General features: G+C 40.3%; 1 protein-coding gene across 11 annotated transcripts in view; it reads right to left on the reverse strand.

Annotated features, from left to right (window-relative positions):
- ASPH (aspartate beta-hydroxylase) overlaps positions 1 to 27412 on the reverse strand; it is a 189825-nt gene that overhangs the window by 96732 nt on the left and 65681 nt on the right. For 7 of the 11 annotated variants that reach the window (XR_009740822.1, XM_061438823.1, XM_061438821.1 and 4 more), the window contains 8 exons: positions 23637 to 23756; positions 20770 to 20802; positions 19463 to 19519; positions 18922 to 18975; positions 18438 to 18470; positions 14988 to 15026; positions 14422 to 14457; positions 13110 to 13154 (listed from right to left, as the gene is read on the reverse strand). Coding sequence is in view for 10 of the 11 variants with exons in the window: in XM_061438823.1 (XP_061294807.1) it covers positions 13110 to 13154; positions 14422 to 14457; positions 14988 to 15026; positions 18438 to 18470; positions 18922 to 18975; positions 19463 to 19519; positions 20770 to 20802; positions 23637 to 23756 (417 nt within the window). In the remaining variant the exon portion in view is untranslated. The remainder of the gene's footprint in view (positions 1 to 13109; positions 13155 to 14421; positions 14458 to 14987; positions 15027 to 18437; positions 18471 to 18921; positions 18976 to 19462; positions 19520 to 20769; positions 20803 to 23636; positions 23757 to 27412) is intronic. The other 4 variants (XM_061438824.1, XM_061438822.1, XM_061438819.1 and 1 more) reach the window with 1 other exon arrangement.

Here is a 27412-nt window from a genome sequence, read left to right on the forward strand (position 1 = left end):
CAACATCATTCAATTTCTTGATCCCTAGTTTCCCATATTCATTCATAGAAAACATTTCAATTTTTGGAGGCAAGAGGTAAATCCGAGGCTCCTGATGCAAGGAGAGGACTTTGTATCAGTCACGTGTTTCTCCTTTGAGACCCCCAGAGGAGAGGAAGCAAACCGACCCAAAGTGTGCCAGGCTTGGTGCCAAGCACAAGACACATCTTTTGCCTCCTAACATCCTCTGCAGATGGGCAAAGAAATGGCAACCCACTCCAGTATTCTTGCCCAGGAAATCCCATGGACAGAGGAGCCTGGCGGGCTACAGTCTGTGGGGTCACAAAAGTGTCAGATAGGACTGAGCAACTAAACAACCCTCTGCAGTAGTTCTGAGCTCCTTCTTCATGCAGAGGAGGAGGCTGAAGCTTGACAAGGTAGGGGTCTAAGTAACCAAGGTCAGTGGTGTATTTGACTCCAAAATAGACATTCTTTTCCCCATGCCAGTCTCTAATTTTGTTGAAAGGGAAAAAGAAGTACAGGTCTTGACTTTGCAAAGGGAGGGTTTTAAAAAGTTGGCTAGTGATCCAGTGGTCAAGGCTTCACCTACCAGTGTAGGAAGTGCGGGTTTGATCCCTGGTGGGCAGGCTAAGATCCCACATGCCTCACAGCCAAAAAACCATAAAATACACTAAACAGAATTAATACTGCAACAAATTCAATAAAGGCTTTTAAAAAATGGTCCACATCAAAAATATCTTAAAAAAAATGTTGGCTGCCACACATTTCCTGGTCAGTGCTAATCTCTGTTGAACATTCTAGAATTTCTGACCTTATTAACTGTACCCTTGTCATAAAGGGCTTCCCTGGTGGCTCAGTAAAGAATCTGCCTTCAATGCAGGAGACCGGGGTTTGATCCCTGGGTCTGGAAGATCCCCTGGGGAAGGAAATGGCAACCCACTCCAGTATTCTTGCCCAGATCCCCTGGTCTGGAAGATCAGGGGTCTGGAAGAACCAGGGTCTGGAAGATCCCCTGGGGAAGGAAATGGCAACCCACTCCAGTATTCTTGCCCAGGAAATCCCATGGACAGAGGAGCCTGGTGGGCTACAGCCCATAGGGTTGAAAGAGTCAGACACGACTTAGTGACAAAACCACCACCATCATAAGGTTAGGCAGTGCGTCATTTAGTAGGATGTACTCTTGAGTTTGAGTAAACTCCGGGAGATAGTGAAGGACAGGGAAGCTTGACACGCTACAGTCCATGGGGTTGCAGAGTCAGATGTGACTGAACAACTCTTGTAGGTATCAGGGATACAAGATAGAAGAGAAGTATCAAAAAATCTCAATTTCCAAGGATATCTCTTTCTGTGGCACCAGCAATGTGTGCAGGAAGGCTGGGAGTGTCCACCCCTCCAATAATCTGTTACCTGGCATATGGCTAGTGTAATTTAGACAAATCAAGCATAAAATGCAAGTTTCTCAGTTGACTATAGAAAACTAGTGGGTGCTGGTCATGAAGATTTTAGAGCTGTCCACAAATCTTCCCGCCCCCAGGGAAACCAAGGAAGGAAGAGTGGATTGAATTGGTCATCTTTTTTTAGGTTTGTTTGTTTGTTTTTTGACATGGACCATTTTTAAAGTCTTTACTGAAATTGTTACAATATTGCTTTTGTTTTATTTGGCTTTTTGGCTAAGAAGCATGTGGGACCTCAGCGCCCTGACCAGATATTGAACAAATACCCCTTCATTGGAAGGCAAAGTCTTAACCACTGGACCACTGGGGAAGTTCAGAACTGATCACCATTTAAAAAGGTGTGGGAGGCCCCTGGCCAGGTGTGCGCCCTGGAACCAGGGTCATCATCTTTTTTCCTCCTGTCTGCAGTTACCTAGGATGACAAGAGGCGAACTAAGAAGGCCTAGCCCAGATGTTCCAATCCCGGGGCAAAAGCCCTAGGTTCTGTCCCCTTCTAATACCACTGCTTCAGCAAGTTGAGATCTGAGCCAGGAGCTTGGGTGTGGAAAATACACAGAGTAGGGGATTTTCACCTCTGGGGTTTTCAGTGCTTAAATTTAACTTAGGTAAAGTTCTCAAAGAGCTTCAGCTTACCTCACTAGCATTCTGCACAATATAATACAGTATGACTTTGCTATTCTTTAGTCTTTGTACCGGAGAAGGCAATGGCACCCCACTCTAGTACTCTTGCCTGGAAAATCCCATGGATGGAGGAGCCTGGTGGGCTGCAGTCCATGGGGTCACTGAGGGTCGGACACGACCGAGCGACTTCACTTTCCTTTTCACTTTCATGCATTGGAGAAGGCAATGGCACCCCACTCTAGTACTCTTGCCTGGAAAATCCCATGGATGGAGGAGCCTGGTGGGCTGCAGTCCATGGGGTCACTGAGGGTCGGACACGACCGAGCGACTTCACTTTCACTTTTCACTTTCATGCATTGGAGAAGGAAATGGCAACCCACTCCAGTGTTCTTGCCTGGAGAATCCCAGGGACGGGGAGCCTGGTGGGCTGCTGTCTATGGGGTCACACAGAGTCGGACACGACTGAAGTGACTTAGCAGCAGCAGCAGCAACAGTTTGTACCTGGGGCTTCCCAGGGAAAATTCAAATGGCCCTCAGCGTGCCAAAAAGGAAAATGATTGATAACACTTAACTAGATGCCAGGCGTTGCTCTCAACACTTAATGAAGATTATCCCATTTAACTCTGAAAAGTAGTTTTAATTCCATAGATAAGAAAAATGGCTTAGAGAGGCTACGGAATATTGCCAAGAGTTGCAGAACAGTTAAGAACTATTCAGAAGGCCACACTCTACAATAGCACACTTTGCATATTCCAATAGTGGGTGGTCCATACTCTACGCTTAGTCCAACCCAGAAAATGACAGAAGTACAAGCTTACCAGTAACTCAGATTTAAGTCTTAATACACAGCCCCAAAGAAACATAAACTACACGTTTTCTAATGGTGCTAACTCTTTCAACATTATTTTATTAAAGAAAACCTTACTAAAGAGAACAGGATCTTCATCTTTTAAAAACTGTCATACAACCATTAAGAAAAAATCATTTTTGTATATTCAATTATTTTGAACCCTATCATTCCAGCTACTGTGCTAATTTGCCTACCGGCCAATTCTTGTGGGCACAGCTAGTCTCCACCCAGGTCTGTGTGTCCTGAGCTCCTAGTCACACTGGCATCTATTGTCCCTGCTCCAAGACCCAGCCATGGGGCTCTGCCTCTCCCTGACCAGGTCCTGTCTAAGTCACAAGGCCCCTGTCCTCTCTCCACTAGCACTTCCGCAGTCAGATCCTATCACGACATCACCTGGATTCTTACTTCTCCGTTACCTGACTGCCCTCTCTCTGCTTGCTCTTGGTCGCCCCCTAATTGTTTTCACCTTCCACTAGGTGCCCACCTGTACACTCTGGACTCTAGGCTGTGAATGACCTTGACTGGCAGGCCTTGCAGCCTCTCTGACCCTCAGTCTCTTCATCTGTAAGCACAGTAATAACACCCAGGTGCCTGGAGCCCCGACTCCCTAACTCAGCACTTAGCATCGCCAGTGCAGCAAAACGGGCCTGCTTAACCATAAAGGATTTTTCTGTTTCTTCTGAGGGCCTTGGAGGAAAAAACAACACTTTCTAAAATCCCAGAAGCTTCGTCCCTTTGTGTCTCATTCTCCTTGACTGCCCAGAGAATGAAGATCAGAAGAGAATCTTCGGTACCTTTTGCTACCCTTCCAGTCACTCAAACTCCTAGGTTCTCTCAAACAGGCTGAAGGCTAATCCTCACCAAGTGATAGTCACGGAGGACCAGAGTGTGCAGGTGAATGAGTGACCTCGCCAGGGACTTATCAGAACTTCTAGGTGCAGGACAAAAACCAACACAGCATGATGCAGGGACTATTTCATCCGAATTCTGCCCCTCAGATTGTAGCATCATAGTGAATATTAAACGAAATAAACACTACCTACTAGAAATAAGTAAAGAGGTTGAATGTACTCCTTCGTGATTTTAGTCACCAAAAGTGCTAGAATACCCTGAAATATTAGAAAGTATAAAATGAACTGATGTTGTTACGGAACAAAACAAAAAAATATATACTCTAAAATAATGACAATACAGAGAAGAATTCTTCTGTATTTTATTGCACTCAAATAACATTAAACAGAAGATGTTTACATTATTTCTAGAAAATCCATTGATGTTTCCCAGCTTGGCATATATTTGTAAAGACAAGGCTCATCCATCAAGATATTTGGAATTAGAAAGTATCTGAATATGACCACAGCATAATGAATTCTCAGTGTTCAGAGTTCTAGAGATGATTATATACAAAAATCCAGCGAAATTTATCTTATGCATTTATCAGTTCTATGTCACTCCTGTTTCTCTAAAAAAATATGGCTTTATTAAAAAGTAGTGTTCTATAATTTACAATACGAAGTAAGAGCTTTATTAGATTTTTGAGTAGCAACTCTGTATTACCCAGATCACAGCTTCAGAAAATTATTGCTCTTTTACTATGTATTACTTTGGGCTTCACTAACACTACGGTTCAGCATACCTTATTACACTATAGTGACCTCTAATGATAAAAATATAAAATTTCTTTGATTTTAACCCTAAAAGCAGGAAAAAAAAAATCGCTTTATCTTAAAACAATGTGAACGTGATCAAGAGCTCCCCTGACATGTAAATAAAACCACATCTTAGGTTTTTTTTTTTAAATAGCTCATGGTCCTTTCAAAATGAGAATGTAGCTACCTCTTTTTCCTAGCAAATGAGCATTTTCATCACAGCAGCCATTTCTGAGCCACACACTAGCCACATTAAAAACAGAAGAAAGTCTCCAGTGTGAAAAGGAAAAGCCTCAAAAGCTGTGAAAGCACAGGGAACTTCTGGTTTCTGAGCACTTTTCACAAACCCTGCTTCATTCAGCCAGAGGCAATGTCTCCTTGATACACAGAGCAGGAATCAGTGTTGTACATGTTACTTTACCAGCAAAAGGAAGAACAACTTTTACATGAGGCACCACTAACTGTTATTTTCTAAGATTTAAACAAATACCAAGAGGATTACAGCTATTCTACAATCACCCCAATGTGCTGAAAAGCGTTTTTGCATGATATAACAGGCTGTTCCTTTCCTCTACATTCTAACAAGTATTTTAATGTCCCCCCTTTTTTTCTGAAAAATAAATTACCCACGATAATTTAAACTTTTTCTGAAATATTAAATTTTTTCTAATTAACAAGCTAAAAGCTGCAGGAATCTCAAATGTTGAGTTTTACCCTGAATACTCGAATATAGCAATTTTTTTAATAAAGGTATCAGTGCAGATATATACAACTCAAATCTTCACAGCTAATAATGATCCCATCAGTGTTTTTCAGAGCCCTAAGACAAGGCACTCTTAGTGGCTTTAATTCATGTTTCATGCAGTGTACACAAGTCAGCTGACATAGTGTTAATTACTGATAAGATATATTAAAATCCCGCCATGACAAGTGCTGCTATCTCATCAATGGTTATTAATTACTGTCTGAAAAACACATATATGCAGGTAAGACTAAAAGCTGCATCACAAAAGGGAAAAGAAAAATCCAGTGGACCCACTAAGGCTATCAGAAAAGGACATGCAGGAATGTAACAATACGTGTGATTTTTGTTTCTTAAAAAAAAAAAAAAGAAAAACACTAAAATGCCAGTGGACTATGGTTCATTCAAAACATCTTTAGTGTTCATTCCCAAAGATCTTGGTCTGCTCAGAAATTACTTCACAAGATCTATCCCAGCCATCTTTTGGAGCGTATGGTTAAGCTGGTCCTCTTGTGGTAGGTAGTAGGGGCAGTCTTTCTGAAGCTTTAAGTATCTGCAAAAATAAGGGGAAATCTAAATTAAAGGACCAACTAGACACAGATTGCGAAACTGCTTCATTTTTACTCTACTTATAAAAAACCACCAATGGAAAGTAAATGTTCTATTTTCGTTTGTATTGTTGTTTTTAATGGCAACTGGGTAAGAATGACTCACTACTTAGAGTAGTTCTTGGGAGGGTTACTTGCAAAGCTGATAAAAACCTGAGGTTCTTTCAAGCATCTGAGAATTACAGTTGAATTTAAGAATGTCAGTCTTTTGAGAAATACATTCAATTTCTTTCTCCCATTAATGTTTTCACTGTATTAAAAAGAAATGCAACAGAGGGGGAAAAATCTAGTATTGTATTTGAAACACGAATATAGGGAGGATTTTTCAAGGAGCAACAAGATACTGTAAGCTGTAGTTAAAATGCATTACTTATAATCTTATATCAATTTTTCATGTTATGGATGATATAAATGGTTGATAAAAATGTATATACTATTTTAAAAGAAGTAAAATTCATTCCTACTTTCAACAAACATTTTCTTATTCCAAACTTTAGTATCAAATTTATTTTACTATTATAGCTATGTTATGTTATGATCTATGTTACAATTAAAGTTAGAAAGGAGATTGTGCACATGAAGACCCAACCAAATTTTGATGTGATTTCTAAAACTGTATTATAGGCCCTCCTTCTCTCCCTCCTTCCTTCCCTATCTATTTATCTACATATGTGCATGTATGTATAACCAGAAATTTTTACATAAGCAGAATTATTTGGTGCTAATGAGAAGCAACTGGAAATTATAGGTATACTTTTATATATCCAAAAGAAATGAATCTTTCCACCAAAAGACATGTATAATGTGTAAGAATGTTCATGGCAAATTTCTTCATAATAGACCAAAACTAGAAACATTCACTACAGCCATCAATGTAGGATAGAATTTTTAAATGGAATACATTTACAGTCAATAATAATAATAAGACCAATGACTCTTCATAGCAATGTGGATGAAACAGCCATGATGGTGAGCAATGGAAAGCAGTCACCAAAAAAGTGTATATATATTTGCATGTGTTGACTTGTGGTTCTGTTTAATCAAATTCAAAGGCAGACAAATCCATCTATGATGACAAAATCAGAACAGTAGTCATCTTTGGTGGGGTCATTACTGAGGGCAGAAGAGGGAAAGATTTTCCAGGGGCTGGAAGAACTCTGTGTTGTGGGTGTAAGAATATATGACATGTACAAGTTCATCAAACTATATCATCAACAGGTGAGTACTTCCCTGTGTATAAATTACACCGCACCAGAAAGAGTTTAAAAAAGAGTTCTCTTAGAGTTTAAACATTAGCTGGACTGTGAGGAATATGCATTTCTATAACCTGTGCAATCAAAAATCCTGGAGACTATGGGAACTTGTTTAAAGTACATGAGCACTGATAAAAAGGCAAATAAACTAAAAGCTTAATCACGATTTTGAAAGGCTCAAATCTATGCCCCAAAGTATCTGAATCAGGTTTCCCCCCAGAAGTAGTAGTTGCCCAAGCTGCAAACCCAGCACCTCCAGAGGCCAGTCGTCTCTGCACCTCTCCATTCCTCCCACCTTCCTTATCTCCACTAAAGTTCCATCATTCATCCATTCAAGCCAGAAGCAAAGGAATCAAGCTAGACTTTTCCCGTTAACCAGCCCGTCTCCCACCAATCACCTGCACCCCCAAGGTCCTTGAATCCATCCTGCTCTGCACCTCTGCCACGATTCCCAGATCCCACCACTTGTGCTTAGATGAACATATCTGTCCCCTGACTGGTCTCCACCTCCTTGTGGGACTGCTCTGTTCAATGGATCGGATCATGCAACGCCTAAGCTTGAAGTTTTTCAGCAACTTTCTTGCATTTTTAGTCAAAGTTGCTCAGTCATGTCCGACTCTTTGCAACCCCACGGACTGTAGCCCGCCAGGCTCCTCTATCCACGGACTTCTCCAGGCAAGAATACTGGAGTGGGTAGTCATTCCCTTCTCCAGGGGATCTTCCCCACCCAGGGATTGAACTCGGGTCTCCTGTATTGCAGGCAGATTCTTTACTGTCTGAGCCACCAGGGAAGCCCTAAGCCCACATTCAAATTCTTAAACATCATTTATGGGACACTCTGAGAAATGCTGCCTGCCTGTCCACTGTGTCTTCTTAGTCGGTACATGGCACACCGACTTGGTCCTTGTGTCTCAAGCACTTGTGCCCTCTCCCCTCCACATGCTGGCTCCTTCACTTTGAGCAGCTCCTCCAGGCTCAGCTCCAGCATGACCTCCTGCTCTGCTCCCCTGGCCCCCACAGTTGGGTTGGTTCCCCCTCCTCTGGGTGCTGGCCTGGGTATCACTCTGAGAGGTTAATGCTATATTGGCTGCTGTCCTCAGCGGCACATCCACAGGTCTGTGAATCGATACCAGACAGAGATTGCATTCTTCACTGTGTGTCTGGGGCAGAGCTGTAGCATGCATGCAGGTGTGTGTGCTTCAGTCATGTCCGACTCTTTTGTGACCCTATGGACTGTAGCCTGCCAGACTCCGCTGTCCATGGGGATTCTCCAGGCAAGAATACTGGAGTGGGTTGCTGTGCCCTCCTCCAGGGGATCTTCCCAACCAGGAGACTGAACCTAAGTCTTCTGTGTCTCAGGCAGATGGATTCTTTACCCACTGAGTCACCTGGAAGGCCTGAGCCTGTACCATAGGAGCTATTTAATATATATTTCTTGAATAAATGAAAGATCAAATCACTAACAATAATATGCATATTAGGTTCTTATTACCATAAGCTAAGACCTTTAGAGCTGCCAGCCTAAAGCTGGTTGTGGGTCTTATTGATCCAATTAGAAAATGCTTGATGACAAGGTGGGCATGAGTGACAGCTCTGGACAGAGGCAACAGTGAAATCAGCCCCCCTGAGAGAATATTCAAATGTGGATGAGTTACAAATGTCATGTCCATCTTCAGAGAGAAAAGAGCAGCAGATTCAGCCAGAAACATTGATGTTCACACATCTTCCTTTCAGATAGCACAATTATCATCACAAAACGTAAGATAAACATTTTTCCCGGCATTGTTTTTGTTCAGTTATGCAGCTGTGTCTGACTCATTGTGGCCCCATGGACTGCAGCACGCCAGGCTTCCCTGTCCTTCACCATCTCCCAGAATTTGCTCAAACTCATGTCCATTGAGTCAGTGATGCCAACCAACCATCTCATCCTGTTGCCCCCTTCACCTTCTGCGCTCCATCTTTTCCAGCATCATGGTCTTTTCCATGGCGTGACAGAAAAATTGTTAAAGGAACAAATTAGTCAAATGGTCTTAAAGTATTGTAAGGCAGGGAGTATTATGCTGGTGAACTTCCTAACTGATTTGTTCTTAAGTCATTCAATTTGTGCTATGTATAGTTTTTTTTTTTATTTTTTTCTTTATGTGGATCATTTTAAAAGTCTTTATTGAATTCTGTTACAATATTGTTTTTGTTTTATATTCTTGTTTTTTGGCTCTGATGTATGTGAGATCTTAAAGGCTCCCCAACCAGGTATCAAACCCACACCCTCTGCATTGGAAGGTGAAGTCTTAAGCACTGGACCACCATGGAAGCCCCCACGCTATGTATAGTTATGCATTCAGATTGCCAGAAATAGGCTGTGTGACATCAAGTAAAAATATGACTTTGAGGACAAGGTGAAAACCCACTAAGGGAGCACAGGTTCCAAAATCAATTTTTTTTAATGTGATATTAAAAATGATTGACTTCTAACATGAGCATGATCAATTTTTCAGATTGACTTTTTACTTCCTTTCCAAAAGGATGCCAGCAAAGCACTTATGGATTTATCAATATAAACAAAAGATGGAAAAATTTAAGCTATTGGACAGCTTACTTTTCCACAATGAATCATAATTAATCTTCAACATTTCTGAGTCTTAAGTGAAAGGCTAATGCATACTAAGACAAACATGCCTACTGCTAAGTCGCGTCAGTCGTGTCCGACTCTGTGTAACCCCACAGATGGCAGCCCACCAGGCTCCCCTGTCCCTGGGATTGGATTTTCCAGGCAAGAACACTGGAGTGGGTTGCCATTTCTTTCTCCAATGCATGAAAGTGAAAAGTGAAAGTGAAGTCGCTCAGTCGTGTCTGACTCTTTGCAACCCCATGGACTGCAGCCTACCAGGCTCCTCCATCCATGGGATTTTCCAGGCAAGAGTACTGGAGTGGGGTGCCAGTGCCTTCTCTGAAAGATGCCTAAGGATACACTATCTCTATCACATCAAACCAGCTCTTATAACTCATCTGTTCTTGGGTCTTCATTTCTATGAAACCCTCTAGAGCACAGAAGCTGAGAGTGTGAACACTTGGAGCCAGAACACAAGAATCAAACTCAGTTCTAGCATTTATCAGCTCTGTGATTTCAGGCAGGTTCCTCTGCCTTGCTATGCCTCAGTTTTCTCATCTGTAAAATGCAGATATGAGCATTTCACCTCTGGGGCCACTGACAATACTAAGGGAGTTAATTCATGTGTGTGTCAAGAAGTGCATGACACACATGATGCTTAACCAAAGTCAGCACTCTCTATCCCCTGGGGGGAAGCCGGATACAATAGTAAATCAAGACAATTTTTGCCCCATGGGATTATTATGTCCCATCAATATTGTTTTGAAATTTAATTTGCTATTCTAGGACTGCGTAACCTAGTCTTAGAAAGATCAGAGAAAGCATAGTAATCATCAATTGGATTCTGAGGGCCAGGAAAAAGTGAACTGATATCCAGCATTGTGCAAGGAGCCTCAATCTGAGTTTTCCACGGATTAAAGAATTTTAAAGATTAAAAGGTAGTAAGGTAACAGGCCCCACAACAATTGTTGCCACAGTTTCTGCATCATATATGTCATTCAACACTACTGCAAAAGCAGTCACCTTACTGTACAAAACAGCAACTAATTCATGAATATTATTCCTTCATAAGATTGAATAATTAAATGATGCAACATAAAGTAAGACTAAGAAAATATCAGGAAATAAGCAAACCCAGTACAATCATTACAAGTAACTACTGCTAACTCTCCGCCTCACATCCTCCTTGGTAAAGGACAAACTTATAGCGTGCAGTGCCTCACTCAAATTTTTATGACACCAAATGACAAGTGACAACTTCTGGAGCAGGTCTGTCAGAATTCAGCTTCTCTTGATGTACCTCAAATATCAACCTAAAGTGAAAGAAAGTGAAAGTGAAAGTCGCTCAGTTGTGTCCGACTCTTTGCGACCCCATGGGCTATTCAGTCCATGGAATTCTCCAGGCTAGAATACTGGAGTGGGTAGCCTTTCCCTTTCTCAAGGGGACCTTTCCAACCCAGGGATTGAACCCTGGTCTCCTGCATTGCAGGCAGATTTTTTTACCGGCTAAGCCACCAGGGAAGCCCCAATATCAACCTAATTAATTAGTACATAGTAACAGCCACAGCCACCATTCACTGGGATCTCATTCTATCCTCAGAAAGGATGCATATGAATCAAATCTTCATTTTCATTTGCTTCAGCTGTTAAATATCTCATCAAAAAAAACAGCACCTTATTCCAGCCCCCAGTCCCTTCACCCCTACAACCACTCCTTAGTATTTTATAATTATGTTCCAAGGAAATTTGGGGGCTCATTTATAAAACACCAAAACAGAAGCACAGAGCTTTTAGGTCAGAAAATAATATTATATTTCATACCTTCATTAAAGTCAGGTCGATATTAAAAAAATATCAACCATAACTAGGAAGAAGTGCTGTAGACACTCGTTATTTTTAGGAAAACTTATAAAACAACTTTCTTTAAAGGAATGCAGAGTAAGCAAAATGCAAATTCAGTAACCTGCTCTGCATTCTCAGGTGAGAAACAAGGCACACTGATGTACTGCTCAGCAATACAGAGGAAGCTACTGCTCGGCAATACAGAGGAAGCTACTGCTCGGCAATACAGAGGAAGCTACTGCTCGGCAATACAGAGGAAGCTACAAACGCAGGACAGAGACACCAACTGTCCTGACTCCGCATCTTTCCTAAACACAAAATATACGCATATGCCCAGAAGTTATCATGTCAAAAGTCAGTTTCTCCATGGATTTTGTTTCTCATTCACGTTATGATGCCAACAACGCAGTTCCTTCAGGAGTCATACATACTATAAATGTACAACGTACAACAACTATCAAAACTTAGAACTACCCAACCATTAAATAAGTAAATATGAGCGGTGGTATAACTAAAAATAGTCCTTGATTAGAAAAGGCTTTTTCCCCTTGAAATTGAGTATTTCGACCAATTTTGGCAGGCACAATTATTTCTACCAAAATCAATACTCCTAGTGCACATCATCGCTACAAAATTCACATGAAGCATAAAATGAAAAATATGAGTAAAAATTGAACCAATAAATAAAACGGAAACAAAAAAAAAGGAAATAAAACACAGAAACAAGAGAAAATACATTTGAGAAAGAGATGTTGACGAATCCTCACTTAATAAAATATTTTTTCCCACTTAGAGAATAAGAGGTTTATATGTTAATTTCTGATTACAGGAATAGTTAATGTCTTCTCTAAAAGGCATTTGAAAGCATAGGCTTTGATTGAAATGCTGTCCCTGTTCTTTAAACTCGATGATGATGAGAGGGATGTGTTGGGGAAGGGAGGGAAAAGCAGAGTGATGGATGTAACACAGTGGGCTGGTAGGAAGGACTCCAGGGCACTCACTCACAAGTCCCAGATAGCCTGGACCATGTGGGGTGCAAGGATGCTTTTAGGGAAGATGGGCAGTGTGGGTCAGTAGGAAGGACCAATGTCACTAATATATGTACTGTTCAATTTTCATCTGAAGGCAAGTCTGACTCCACATCCTCCATCAGATAGCCTGTCAATCAAAACAAGGGAAAAACCCCACAACCTAACTTCTACTACTATCACCATCTATGATAGCAAAAATCATACAGTGTTTTGATCATGAACACTCCTCAAATTCTAGCTCAACCAATAAGTACTAGACTCTGTCTGATGCGTATTCCCCATTACTTTGGCTCAACTGACCTAAACACACAAAATTTTCCTTTTAAATTTAGGATAGGTATAATTAATCCTCTTCTCTCAGGAATTCTACTCTCCATAGAATTTTCTTCATACAGCATCTTTTAAATTAAACAAAAAAGAAAAAGGAAATACTTGTAACGAAACGCCATACCTGGTGGTACTTCTTGCTGTTCCTCTGCAGGGGGCATGTGCGGTTCTGAAATTATAAATAAATAATAAAATAAATAAAAAACCACTCCATTACAGATTGCTGTCCAGCGTTTCAAGACTACAGATCTTTCAGTTGGCATGATTATTTTTACAGACTGTTTGGGGGTTTGATTGCAATTTATCATAAAGCATTAGGTTTTCGCACCAACACAATAAAGAAAAATGAGCTACAACTTTGTAAAAGTTTGTATATTTCTCAACTTTCCTGAACCACAGGCTTTAGAACATTATCTGCCTAACTGACTAACCTCAAAACTTACTGTCTGGCAAAGGAGATATGAACCAAAGCCCAAGTTTTCACCACAATTTTGCACCAGACTTGATAGGAAAGCTGTTGAAAGATATTTAAAGCATCTTGTTTCTTGTTAACAATACAAAAAATTAAATTCAAATAGAATCTTTAAAATGTATCACTATCCTTAATAAGCTCGTTTTTGAAAAATAATACTCAAGGTAACTTATTCTAAAACTAGCCAAGAATATGGATATGAATTATAACATCCAGCCTTTTTTTGTAGACATCAACCCACTTACAACTAAAGAAACTGTAAGCCTCACGACCCAATGGTATAATGATATATTTATCTGATTGGCTCTATAAAATTACATCACATGTTAGTATCTTCATCCCTAACAACACAGTGGGTGGGCAGGAAGTACCTTAACTGAGACACTATCAAGAAATAAAATTGTTATCTTTCCTTTTGTTCAAGATTTTGTGTAACAGGCTTTGGTCGAAAAGAGAATATTTTATTAGCGTTTTCTAAAACTCAAAATATTTATGCAGCTATTTTAATCCTTTTTCTTCTTGCATTAATTTGCTTCTACTTGTGAGAATGCTCAAAACAGTTGGAAATATTTTAGATAAAAGGAAAAAGAAGCCTCATACATATTTTCTCCAACTGAAAGGACATAACTTTCAACCCACTTCAGCCCATGGATAACTCGTTCTCATGACACCACCTCCTCCTACTTAGAGCAGCCCTCCTCACCCTAATATGATACTTTGTACTATACAATCCTGATTTCATCTCCATCACTGCCTTTCTCATAATCTTTACTTTATCATCTCATTGGTCACTAGAGTGCCAGCCCCCAGTGAAAACAGAATTCTAACTCTCTTATTCACTCTCATCCTCCGAGCCCCTGAGCAATGTCAAGACAGCAAATAGTAAGTGTGTGATAAATGCTTGTTGAAGAAATGAATATAACTTTTTATAAAAAGTAAACAGATTTCTATTAAATTAACTTACCTTCTAAAATTGTGTTTGAATTATCTACAGCATGATCTAAAAAAAAAAAAAAATTAAAGCACATCTTACATTAAGCACATCTTACATACTTTCACAAGTTCTTTAATATATTCATTTGGAGACCTAAATTTGACTCTTTTTAGATTGGGGTTTCTTATAGAGAGATTCATTAGAATATCAACTTTAATTTCTAAATTATAGTCAAAGAATACATCAATAGGCTGGGATGTCTTTAGTGGTCCAGTGTCTAAGGCTCTGCGCTCCCAACACAGGGGGGCCCAGGGTTCAATCCCTGGTCAGGGAACTAGATCCCACATGCCGCAACTAAGACCTGGTGCAGTCAAAACATAAATAAATATTTAAAAGTCAATTGATTTTAAAAATAGGTTGGCATTATCTCTGCGGACATAAACCTTGCACCATAAACAGGATAAATATATCAACATGATCCAATTCCTTAGTGACTTAAGAATGTCTTGTATTTCTGACTACATCTTTGTTCCACAAGTTATACTCGTTTTCACAAATTCAAGGGGAGCTGACTTGCAGGAAGCTCAATACCTTACCTGAACTTTCTGTCCCTTCATTTTGCAATGGCTCGTACACTACAAAATACACAGAAAAAATACTCCTGTAGCCCAGTATCTCATTAGAACACAAGAGCAGCCATACAGTTCAAAGTCTAGTTTATTCTTGAACCCCTGTGACTTCATTACTAGTAAATGGCAGTTTACAGAGTACAGTGGGGAAGAGTTTGGTTCTGGGGCGAAACAGGCCTAGATTCAAATTGCAGAGTAGCCTCTTCTAGCCAGAGGAACAATTATATATGCTTCCTTCTTGCCAAATGGGGAAAATTAAAGTTCCTCCCCAATCACTTGTTAACAGGGTCCCATACTTTGTTTACCCCTGGGTGGTGCTGAATTTCTCTTTTATCCTTTGTGACTGTAGTGGAGGTTCTGAGTTACCCACAGCTCTGTCTGCTCTACACTCTGGATCCCAGACCTGGCAGATTCTCTACTTCGCAGAGTAAGCGATGCTCAGATGTTCCACCTGGGGCAAACGGCCCTGCCTCCAACCCGAGATGAGGGTTCAGCGGGCAGGTCTTAATCCACTACCTTAACCACAGCCCAGGGCTCACCTCTCTCTGCTCCACTGCTTAGGCTCTTGTCTCTGCCACCATCTCCCCTCGTGTCCGGCTAGTCCATAGCTTCCCTAGTCAGCCTGATTCCTGCTTTTCCCATCTTCCAAAATGCCTCAAATGTCCTCGTACCCTAAGAGCAAACTGTGTTATAGTCCTAGCACAGTTACAAATGTATTCCCCTTGATCATTTAATAAAGAAAAATATCAAGCATTTACTATCTTTTAGATATTATTCCCAGTGCCTGGGTAGAGTGAGGGACAGTTTTTAATAAATGCTTTTCTATCCTGCTGGTGGAAGACAAAGACACAGTGAATACTTGCTCCCTCTGTCACCCTGAACTGTGTCCCATTTTAATATGCTCTTCTATCAACTGAAAAACAAACAAGCCTTTTCTTTTTGTTGCTGGTGTCATTTTTATTTTATTAGTTTGTTCATTTTGTATGTTTTTCTTTTTTATTGAAGTATAGTTGATTTACAATGGCTCAGTTGGATAGCAAAGTCATTCAGTTATACATATATATGTGTGTTTGTGAGTGTATATATATTTTACATATATATATATATTTTTTTTTTTATTCTCTTCCATTAAGATTGTCCTTGTCCTCTCTCTCCTCCATTTCACAATCTAATGTCTTCAGAGTCATTTGCACATGCTGTCTTTTCACTTCCTCTCCTCAACCCACTCCAGTCTGTCTTCCAGTGCTGACCACATCCCTGAAAAGACTCCTCTAAGACTACCCACGAGCCCTCATTTAACCCAGTGGACACTTCCTGCCTTTATTGAATCAGATCTCCTGGCAGCTCCTTCCCTAACAAATGCTCTCATCCTTGAACTCCAGGGCAACCATCCTCTCCTTTGAGTCTCTCCTTTCTCATCGATCTTCATCATTTCACCTTTTTCTTAGCAGGCATTAAAGGTTGCCTTTCATCAGAGTGCAGACACAGCGACTCCTCTCATCTAGCTCTCTCCCCTCTCTTAAACTACTTCAGTCTTTGGATTCAATCATGATGCATATCCCGAAGATTCTCAGACTCAGTCGGGAATAGACTTCTCTTCTATGATCCAAATACCATCCATCGGCTAATCTGATATCTCCCCTTGGATGGCTCGGTAGGCACTACCCGCATGGGCAGACTGCTCATGACCTTTTGGCCCCAAGCCCGTTTTCCAGTCCATCTGTCTTACAAAAAAGCACTCCATCCACCAGGCACATGAGCACAAAAGTGGTCATATTTATACCTTGTTAACATTTTAAATTATATTTATTACAATATTCTGCCTATGAATATATCTTTACTTTCACAACATCTAACTTAGCATTTATCTAATTTTATACTTCTTTTAAATTTGATTTTAGAATTCTCTATATCTAGTCTGCAACTTGCATTTGGAACATGTTCTTACGAGCATATTTGGAAAAACACAATAATGACTGGCAGAAATTAGAACACTATCTCAAATCCTACCTCTGCGTACAATTTTTAAATTCCAAATTCCTCTTTTCTCCTTTAAATTCAAAATCAAAAAGAAAACCTAAATGCATTCATAGTGGCCAAGTTATTTAATTTATTAAAAAAAAATATTAGTCCCTAGTAGGATTCTTCTGATGGCATCCTTCACATCCCATTAGGACCTGTGGATGGTGATCTTGGTAGGCTCAAATCTTAAAATCACATGTTTAATAAATTAGCATACTAGATCTACACATAGCTCTTCCAATTTTCTTCACTTGAAATTCACCAGCTAACATAAGACCACAAGTTTTTTTTGAAAGTAGAGACTTCATATTATTCATATTTGAGTGTCAAGCCCTAAAATCATCCAGCACACGGGAAGTCCTCCACGTCCGACTCAAGACCTACACATCTCTTCATCCTTCTTGTTTCACAGAAAGTTATTCTCAAATGGCTTCTTTCCTTCTATGGAGTCATCTTTGAGGATATTGAAATAAGAAGGATCCACTGTTGGCTCTATCATTTCTTAGTCAAATGAACATATGCAAAATTACTTACATTCTTTGAACCTTACTTCTTTCATCTGGGGAGTAGTGAAAACATAACCTACTTCAGGAAGTTTAATGAAAACAGCATGGGAAGTGCTGGGGCAACAAGAGCAGCTGCAATTGCCTAAATCAGAATCTGATGCCAGAACTATTTTCTCTATGCCGCTTTAAGTCCAGAATGGAGTTCTTCCATACCTTTCTCCATGGACAGCAGTCATCTTTATTTAATAAAATTAATTTGCAGAAGCAACTAGAGTAGTTAAACTCTGACTAAAGTAGTCTTCACTTCTCTGAGAGCTCAGTTAGTAAACAATCCTCCTGCAATGCAGGAGACTCTGGTTCAATTCCTGGGTCAGAAAGATCCTCTGGAGAAGGGATAGGCTACCCACTCCAGTATTCTTGGGCTCAGCTGGTAAAGAACCATCTGCAATGCAGGAGACTTGGGTTCGATCCCTGGGCTGGGAAGATCCCCTGGAGAAGGGAAAGGCTACCCACTCCAGTATTCTTATGTAGAGAATTCATGGGTACAGTCCATGTGGTTGCAAAGAGTTGGACGCGACTGAGCAACTTTCACTTCACTTCAAAGTAGTCTTCAAGCACAGGACTTATATTTAATTTAAAAACAGCCACAACTATAAAGCAATGAGATTAAATTTTCCTGAAAAATTTGTAACTGCTTCCTAAAGCAATGGCAGAATCACTGGAATGGATAAACCATCTCCCGAAGTAAACTCTGAAAACTACCCATTGATTGGCTCCTTTAAGTTATGGTATTTGTAGCTAAAAGTATCACTCTCCATACTTTACAGTCTAACTCTGAGTAGATTTTAAAAACAAGTAGGTAGCTTAATGTTAAAAAGCATTTTCAAACCTTGTTCATCATAGTCTCGGTAGGTGACATCATCTGCAAAAAAGAGAATAAAACCAAAATAAGTATTACTTGAGTCATTACTTTTTAGTCATTTTAGTGAAAAAGCACAACTAAATCTCCAATACAGATTTCTGTTCCTTTAAACATTTAATGACCGTACAATCAGTGAGAAAGGCCTCTGCCCAAAAACAATGATAGGAAAGGACAGATAAATTATTTTCATAAAAATTTCTCAAATTGGCATAAAGCAAGACATGCAGAAGGAACATTAGGAATTAATATCTTGTTTTATTATGAGGTGGGGGTAGATGAGATGAAATATGAAAGCCTGAAAGTCTTTTTGAACAATCTATGCAAAAAATCCTGTATTAGGCGTTAAAATTATCTTTGACCCATGAAAAGAAAAATCATCATGTTAACAGAGCATTGCAACCATAGAGCCGGAAGTAAGGTTTAAAATCTAATGAAAACATTCATCAGGTACCTGTTTCTTGGTATGTTCTTTCAGCATCATCTACTACTACTGGTTCACTGGAATCTAGAAAGAAAAAACATACACCTTTGCCAAACATGAAAAAACATGCACATTGCTAGACACTACTCTAAACTATTTACAAATTAACTCTAATTCTAACAATTGTGTAAGATAGATATTATCATTATTTAATAAAATTTAAGCTGAATAACAGGCCATAATTTCCTCTCAAGTCACAAGGATAGGAAGGAGCAGAATAGAATTTTCACCAAATCTGGCTCCACTATATCACATTGCCTCATTCATTCCCAAACATTCTTGCCAGTATTCTATTAATATTTACAAAATCCCAACAGTGATCTGAAAAAATCTCCTTTTTCCCCATTTCTCCATGTAATATTAAACTATATTCAGATATTTGTATAATACCTGGGCAGCCAAAAATGACTCAAGTATTATAAAGAGATCTCTATTTGAATCAGAGTGAATCATTAACCCTGGGTGGAAACAACCTTGGTCACTGCCTGAAACAGAAACATACATTACAGACCTGGATTTTCCTGCTCATACATCATGTCTTCCATATCTTGACTGTAGGCTGGCGAAGCTATAAATCAGGAAACAATTAGGAAATGACAAATATGTCTCAGAAAAGGATTATGCTTGATATTTAAAACAGGAAAAGTACAATTTCTAGTGGAGACAGAAATCAAATCGAAATGATGCTCAAACTTACATTCATTCATGAAACAAACAGGTACTAACTTGTGCTAAATGCCAAATACAAAGATGAATAAGAAAGTTTCCATCATCAATGTAACTGAACCACAAAATCATGGAGCTATATTCTCATTTAATGAAAATTCAATGACATTCACAGAACAAAAAATGAGGCAGAGACACAGAGGAGTGCAGATGAACCCTCCTCCCAGGCACACAGCAGGCACCCGCACAAGAGAGCCTGAGTGAGGACCCACATTCCTAGCCCCTCACTTGGACTCAGCACCTGAGCACCCCCCGACTACACCACAATTCTCATGTTTATAGACACCTATTGTTGAAACGACATACGTCCTAAATGCCAGCCAACAATATGACGTAGTCCCACAGAAAGAGGGGTCTATTCCAACCCTGGGAGAAAAACTGGCCGACTCAGGCTTACTGGAAGACGGTACGTTCGTCTCCAGTGTGGCCATACTTTCTGGGGACACATGATATGAGACAAGACAAAACTCTGACTGTTCTGACTCAGGAATTTAGGACTACAAAACATGTAATTCTACAGCATCTTTTTTTCCAATTATCTTCTTAAAAATTTTTTTTTCTATTTATTTTTATTGAGGTATAGTAGGTTTATAATGTTGTGTTAATTTCTGCTATACAGCAAAGTGATTCAGTATGCATATATATATAAATATATATTCTTGTTTATTTATTTCCCACTATGGTTTATCACAGGGTATTAAATATAGTCCCGTGAGCTATACAGCAGGACCTGTTGTTCATCCATTCTATACACAGCAGCTCATATCTGCTAATCCCAAACTCCCACAGTACCTTTTGACTTAATAATTCCACTCCTGGGAATTTATCTTCAGGAAGCAGACTTCAAAAGCACAAAATTATATTCATATATACATGTATCTATATGTAGATATGTACATATATCTATATATATGTGTACATACAAATATATATAATTGTGGTATAACGTATTATATAATAATAATCATTTATTATGTATTATGTGATATTTGATATAAAGTATGATAGTTAATACATAATAATCATTTTATCTCTCTTTCTTTTATAGGAAAACATTAATTAAAACAGAATAGTACCAAATTAAAATCTTACCTGTCTCTTCTATATGGTAGCTATCTTCAGTTTCTGAAAATAATAACATTAAATAAAGATTACTACCTTAATAAATAGTACATTTATGTATTTTATATGTATATTCTGGATGAATGTTTATCATTGATTTTATTTTGAAAGCAAATAGGTACTAAAACAAACCATGAAAATATCAATAAACATCTGCTAAATATCTTTCACCAGAACTACATTTAGAAATGCCTCACATATTTTTCTTAGAGGATCCACTTAACAACCCCACAAAGATGACAAACACCGTAACTTGAGCTAAAAAGGGAGGGTGATTTAGTCAGAGTAAAGACGGGCTTCCCACGTGGTGACCGTGGTAAAGAATCTGCCTGCCAATGCAGGAGATGCAAGAGATGGAGGGTTCAATCTCTGGATCAGGAAGATCCTCTGAAATAGGAAATGGCAATCCACTCCAGTATTCTTGCCTGGAAAATTCCATGGACAGAGGAGCCTGGTGGACTATAGTCCATGGGGCCATAAAGAGTTGGACACGACTGTTCTCACAACACAGTGACAAAGGCTGTGTCCACATCTCAACCCCCTTGGCCAATCTATTTTCTAGACACGTCCTGCCATTTTCAGAAGCAAAAGTACAGTCTCTATATGGAAACACAAAGGCAGAACCAAGGGACTATAGATGTTTGGGGAGCTGAAAGGTCAATGTGTCGATACTTTCATCTACATACCTCTGATGGCCAAGTGCTGCCACTCACATGACCTCTGTTAATTTAACAGCTATATGGACATAAGTATTTTTAATTTCTGAAGACTCATAACAAGCAACTTTTACGTTCAAACTGAATCTATGTCCCAATTAAAAATTAGGTCAGAAAATAAAGTTTCTTCAATTTATAAATTTTTTACAAGTGTTTCTGCCCACTCTTGATCTATACCTCCTAACCTCAAAAATATCAAATTCCTTATGTTTCTGATTATTTGAGTGTCTTGATTCAAACTTGTTGTATAAGCATCATCTAGAATATCAACTGTCAATCTTACTTAGTTATTCTGGCCAAAGATGGGAAGGAGCAAGACATTCCTGGGAAATGATGAAATCATTTCATCAGCATTCCTACTCAGAAATGTTTTCCCATAGAAATCATGATATTTATGATATCAGAAGGTCTGAAGCTCAAAAGCTAGTCTGTAAATGTGTATTTTCAATGCACAACACAAGTGAGATCATACACATGTTGAAAAGCATTTTGAACTTAAATTTTCCTCCCAAATTATGCATCTGATACAATTCTGTAGGTTGGTATGGAAACCAAATCATCACTTACGGTATTATTTCTGTGGAAAAGTGTATTATCTGCTCAACAAAAGGCATGAACACAAGCTTTTGGAAATACATTTATTCATAAATTAGGAGCTGTTTGCTTCTCAAGTAAGTTCCCCAATATGTTAAACATTGTGAGAAGTAGATCTATTTAATTCCTCGTAAGGTTTATGCTTTAAAATAGTCCCTGCAACCATTTACCAACAGCATTGTCTGGAGGCTACCTATTCACTCAGTTCTTGTATGGCCTGGACAAGTCCCATGAGCTCTACTCTCTAGCTGTGCTGCACGGGCTTCCCATTGCGGTGGCTTCTCCGGTTGCAGAGCACAGGCTCTAGGGCACATGGGCTTCTGCAGTTGCAGCTCTCGGGCTCCAGAGCGCAGGCTTCGGTAATTGTGGCCCATGAGCTTAGTTGCTCTGGAGCATGTGGGATCTTCCCAATCCAGGGATTGAACCTGTGTCTCCAGCATTGGCAGGTGGATTCTTAACCACTGAACCACCAGGAAGTCCCTCTTGCATCACTCTTTAGAGATAAAACATCTCTCTTAAAAAACAATGTTTCCTTCATACTCATTTTAAGTATAATATGATATACAATTTGAATATTTTCAAATAACAAAAACCAGAGTACAAACATGTGGCTTAAAATCATTTAAGAATTCATTAATGTCTCAAAGGACTACTTTAAGAAGAGTACAGAGAACAGACTCCAAAAGAACAAAGCATGTGGACTTAATTTAGCAGGGTTCTAAATGACCATGGCAGCCTCATATTAAAACAGAACAGAGCAATAAGTATATGAATGAAAAGTTTTCCATACGTCAGTAGTGAATAGCTACCATTCTAACTGGCCTAATGCAAACAGTACAAAGTAAATGACTCAAATGATACTTACATAGCTAGCATTTAATTTAAAATATTGATACATGCAAACCAATCAACACGAAGTTTGGTCCATATGTAGACTACATGGGGCCTGCCTCCTGATTTTCCAAATAAAATTTTACTGGAACACAGACACACTTACTCAACTGGGCATTGTCCAGGGCTGCTTCTGCCCCATGGCAACAGAACTGAGAAGTTGCGATAGAGGTTTTACGGTCTGCAAAGCCTAAAATAATGACCAGCTGGCCATTTACGAAAAAGAAAGGTTTGCCAATGCCTAGGTTACAAATTGTATTCTACCCACTGTAGTCACAGAGTTCATTTTAGATCAAGACCTTTGGTAGATTATTAAGGTCAGTATTTCATCAGTTGCTTGAGTATCTTATAACAAATGGTATTCCAGGATGGAGAGTCCAGTAATTGTACTGAAGGATTTCATTTATATCCTATAAAAAATGCATAAAGTCTCAGAATTCCTACTGTGCTTTGAATTTAAAAACTGGGACATCTATTTATTTTAGGGAAAAGACTCATTTTATCGGTTTTTAGCTTCAAGTGAAAGAAAAAAAACTTTAGATAAAAGTTAAATATTGGTTTTAAAAAACTTCAACAATCCTAATTACCAATGACTCATTGTGCTTTATTCAGAAACCAAAACCAAAAGCGTTCTACCTTCATGAACGGCTCCAGTTCCCATGGGTTCGTATCTGTCATCTGCATCACTTCCTACAAAGACATGGTCATCGGGTTGCAGCTCTTCTGCTGGTCCTGGTTCTTGGTGCAGGTTCTCTCCTTGAACAACAATAATGAACAAAGTGACACAGGTCTACGCCAAGGGCCCCTGGCAGCAGCCAACACAAACACCAACGGCCCGTCTGCAAGGCTGCACGTACCCGCTGCAGCTGCTGGGCACACCCTGCCCCTCCTCCGGGCCACTGCACACGCCAAAGCTCTGTCCTCTCTCTGGCCAAAGGCTAGTTCACCTGAGGGGGCTACAGGTCTTCTTTCACTAGAACACCAAGGATGGGACCTCACTTATTTTAGTGGCTCTGTCTGCCCAGCACCTGGGGCTATGATTAGCCATGAGAAGTTCTCAATCCATATTTCCTAAGTGAATAAATACATTCAGAATTCTTACTACATTTGCCTCTTCAATGATCAGTAGATCAAAGATCACCTTGTGATCTTCCACTGAGAACTGACATAAAATTCCACGTAACAGTTTTAGACAACTCTATGTAAATGTTCTACTGCAAAGAACAGCCGACCGCCAGCTAAACCACATGTGAGGTCATCAGCATTAGGTCAGATGCATTACTCTTTGCTTCTAAAGGTTTCTGTGTTTAGCCTTTAAGTTATGTCAAGATGCTCATTTTCTGTTGTGAGACTGGCATGATATACGTAACCATTTCTCTTGCCTTGTGTAGATGTTGGACATGCTGTGTGACTCCACTGCAGCGTGGGTTCGCTGGTCACTGTGGTCTGAGACATCCTCCCAGTAGTAACTTGACATGGCCTCATGCAGAGGATTTCCCACATATATCATTCTAACCAGAGAACTCAAGTGAGCCCGACGACGGTGTGCAGTGCAGTACCACTCTAGGAATCAGACCATCTAGGTCCACCTGTACCGGCTGTGCGTGACCCTGGGCCAGTTACTTAACTGCTTTGGGCCTAAGATTTCTCTTCTGAAAAAAAGGAATAAGAGTACCTACTCATAGCATTGTTATGAGGACTGAAGGGCTTAGAAAAATGCCTGCTGCTACTGCTAAGTCACTTCAGTCGTGTCCGACTCTGTGCGACCCGATAGACGGCAGGCCATCAGGCCTCCCCGCCCCTGGGATTCTCTAGGCAAGAACACTGGAGTGGGTTGCCATTTCCTTCTCCAATGCATGAAAGTGAAAAGTGAAAGTGAAGTTGCTCAGTCGTGTCCGACTCTTCGCAACCCCATGGACTGCAGCCTACCAGGCTCCTCCGTCCATGGGATTTTCTAGGCAAAAGTACTGGAGTGGGGTGCCGTTGCCTTCTCCGAGAAAAATGCCTGGCCCATAATAAATAAGGGCTTCCCTGGTAGCTCAGTTGGTAAAGAATCTGCCTACAAACCAGGAGACCCCAGTTCAATTCCTGGGTTGGGAAGATCCACTGGAGAAGGGATAGGCTACCCACTCCAGTATTCTTGGGCTTCCTTGGTGGCTCGGCTGGTAAAGATCTGCCTGCAATGCAGGAGACCTGGGTTCAATCCCTGGGTTGGGAAGATCCCCTGGAGAAGGGAAAGGCTACTCTCTCCAGTATTCTGGCCTGGAGAATTCCATGGACTATATAAAAAGAGTCTGACATGACTGAACAACTTTCACTTTCACTATAATAAGTACATTTTATTGTTGCTGTGCTGCTGCTGTTAGTATTTATCATCATCGTCACCACAGTGGTAACAATGATACAATTCCACTGCTACTGAACTTTCCTCCCGAAGTGCAGCACGGTGTTCTTGGTCACTTTACTCGATGAGTTCCTAGTCACTTTAGGCACCTGGTGCGGCCCAGTGCTGCAAGCGGGCCGTTAGGCCCTTTTACGTTGACGCTGCTTGTTTTCGGTCTTCTCATCACAGCCTCCCATCTTGTTTCTCACTTCAGATCTTCTGCTTCTCAGCACACCGATCAATTTTTCCTGTCACTAACTGTACGACTCTCTTTTTCTTCTAGTCATGTTCCTTATTTATTTATTCAGTGTAATTTCACAGGGTTTACGTGGGCAGAGCTGAGCTCTCTCGCCCATCTATTCAACAGAAGCGCCTGTTTTCAGCAGAAGCACCACACACCGTCTGAGTGTCTCCATGACCCAGGGACAGCCCGCCATGAGGAAAACTGTCTCCTGAGAGCTCACGAGACCTCATCAGAGGCATGGCCAGTGCCCTCTGCAACTGCCACCCCAACACTATGAGGGAGCAATTATCCAACTTTGAAGGGTGAAGGGCTTGAGGAACTGTGTTAAAGCCACACAGCTAATAAAAGTAACTGCAGGACCAGAATGCGACGGTGAAACACAGAAGGATGGGGACAGAGAGTCTACATTAGAGACAGCGTCAAGGAGGCAAGTGTGACCTGATAAGATGTGAAGACTGGAACACACACACAAACATACTAACAGAAGACAGAACAAGTCAAAGGTCCTAGGGCAGAGACAGGCCTGGCGATTACAGAGAAAAGAGAGGCCAACTAGGCTCGAGAAAAGTGATCAAGGGGAGAGAGATCAGCCCACAGTAGGCCTGGCCACATCAAACATTGGGTGCAGAGGAGCAAAGACTGAAGCAAAGACCCAAGGGGATGGAAGAGGGGATGGTGGTACTGACACTGCAGAAGTCAGAATACATTTCGGAGGCAAAGCTGAAGGGATTTGCTGATGGATGATGCATGAGAGGGGAAGAGGAGAAAGAAATCAAGGAAAACCCCCAGAATTTTAGCTTCGGCAACTGAATGGATAAAGAGACCACTAACTAGAATGTAAAACATTTATGTAAAATATAAAACTGGAATAAAACATTTTTTTTTCGGTGGAGCTGTGAGATGGAGAGGAATCAAGAATTCAGTTTTAGGAACATTTTGAGTCTAAGATATCCATAAAACATGCATATAGAGATAAGAATAGTTATCTTATCTCTAGTTAGTCAGTTATTCAATTAGGTAAGTCCAGGAGCTTAGATGAGAGATCAGGGCTGCAGATATATATTCAGTAGTATTTAAAGCCACGGTCTGTGGTTTCCTGAGGAGAAAGTCTTGACAAAGAACAGATTCAGGGAATCCAGGTGCTAGCCTGGCTTCCTTCCTCCAGTGTCTGGCTTCCTGCATGTCCAGAGGTCCACCATGCCCACGACTTCCTTCTCCTCCAACCTTGGCTGAAACTTACTCTGATCAACCATCTCGACTCACTCAGATCCCCAGTACAATCTCCGTGTCCCATCTTCCTACTGACAATTCCTCCACCTCATTTTCCACTGCAGACAAAATACGCAACACTCCTTCACACCCTCCAATGTTTTCAACTTCTCTTAGGATCAAGTAAAAACATTCCTTCCCCTATCTCTCCACCTGCGTTCAGGCCTTTTTGGTACCTGGACTTTCAGACATGCCATGCCCTCTACTTAAAACTTTGCCGACAACCTTTGACTGGCAAAGCATTGTACCATCCTCCAGCTCCTAAATCAAAATGTCATTTCCTCCAGGAAGCCCCTGGTGACCCCAAAGTCTGAGTAAGTCCCACACAGCATCATGTATTTCACCATCACAGCACTTACCTCATCATATTGAAATCAACCATGTGCTGAGATTGTATCATCCTTGGCTTAGGTTAAAGTTGAAATTTAAAAAAAAAAGATGTAGGAAAGGAAAGCCTGTGTTTGATCACATGGGCAGGTGAAGTAGCTTCTCTAGCTGAGAAGAAATGGTACTAAA

This window comes from Bos javanicus, chromosome 14 (genome assembly GCF_032452875.1).
Source record: "Bos javanicus breed banteng chromosome 14, ARS-OSU_banteng_1.0, whole genome shotgun sequence".
In the NCBI taxonomy this organism is placed as follows: domain Eukaryota; kingdom Metazoa; phylum Chordata; class Mammalia; order Artiodactyla; family Bovidae; genus Bos; species Bos javanicus.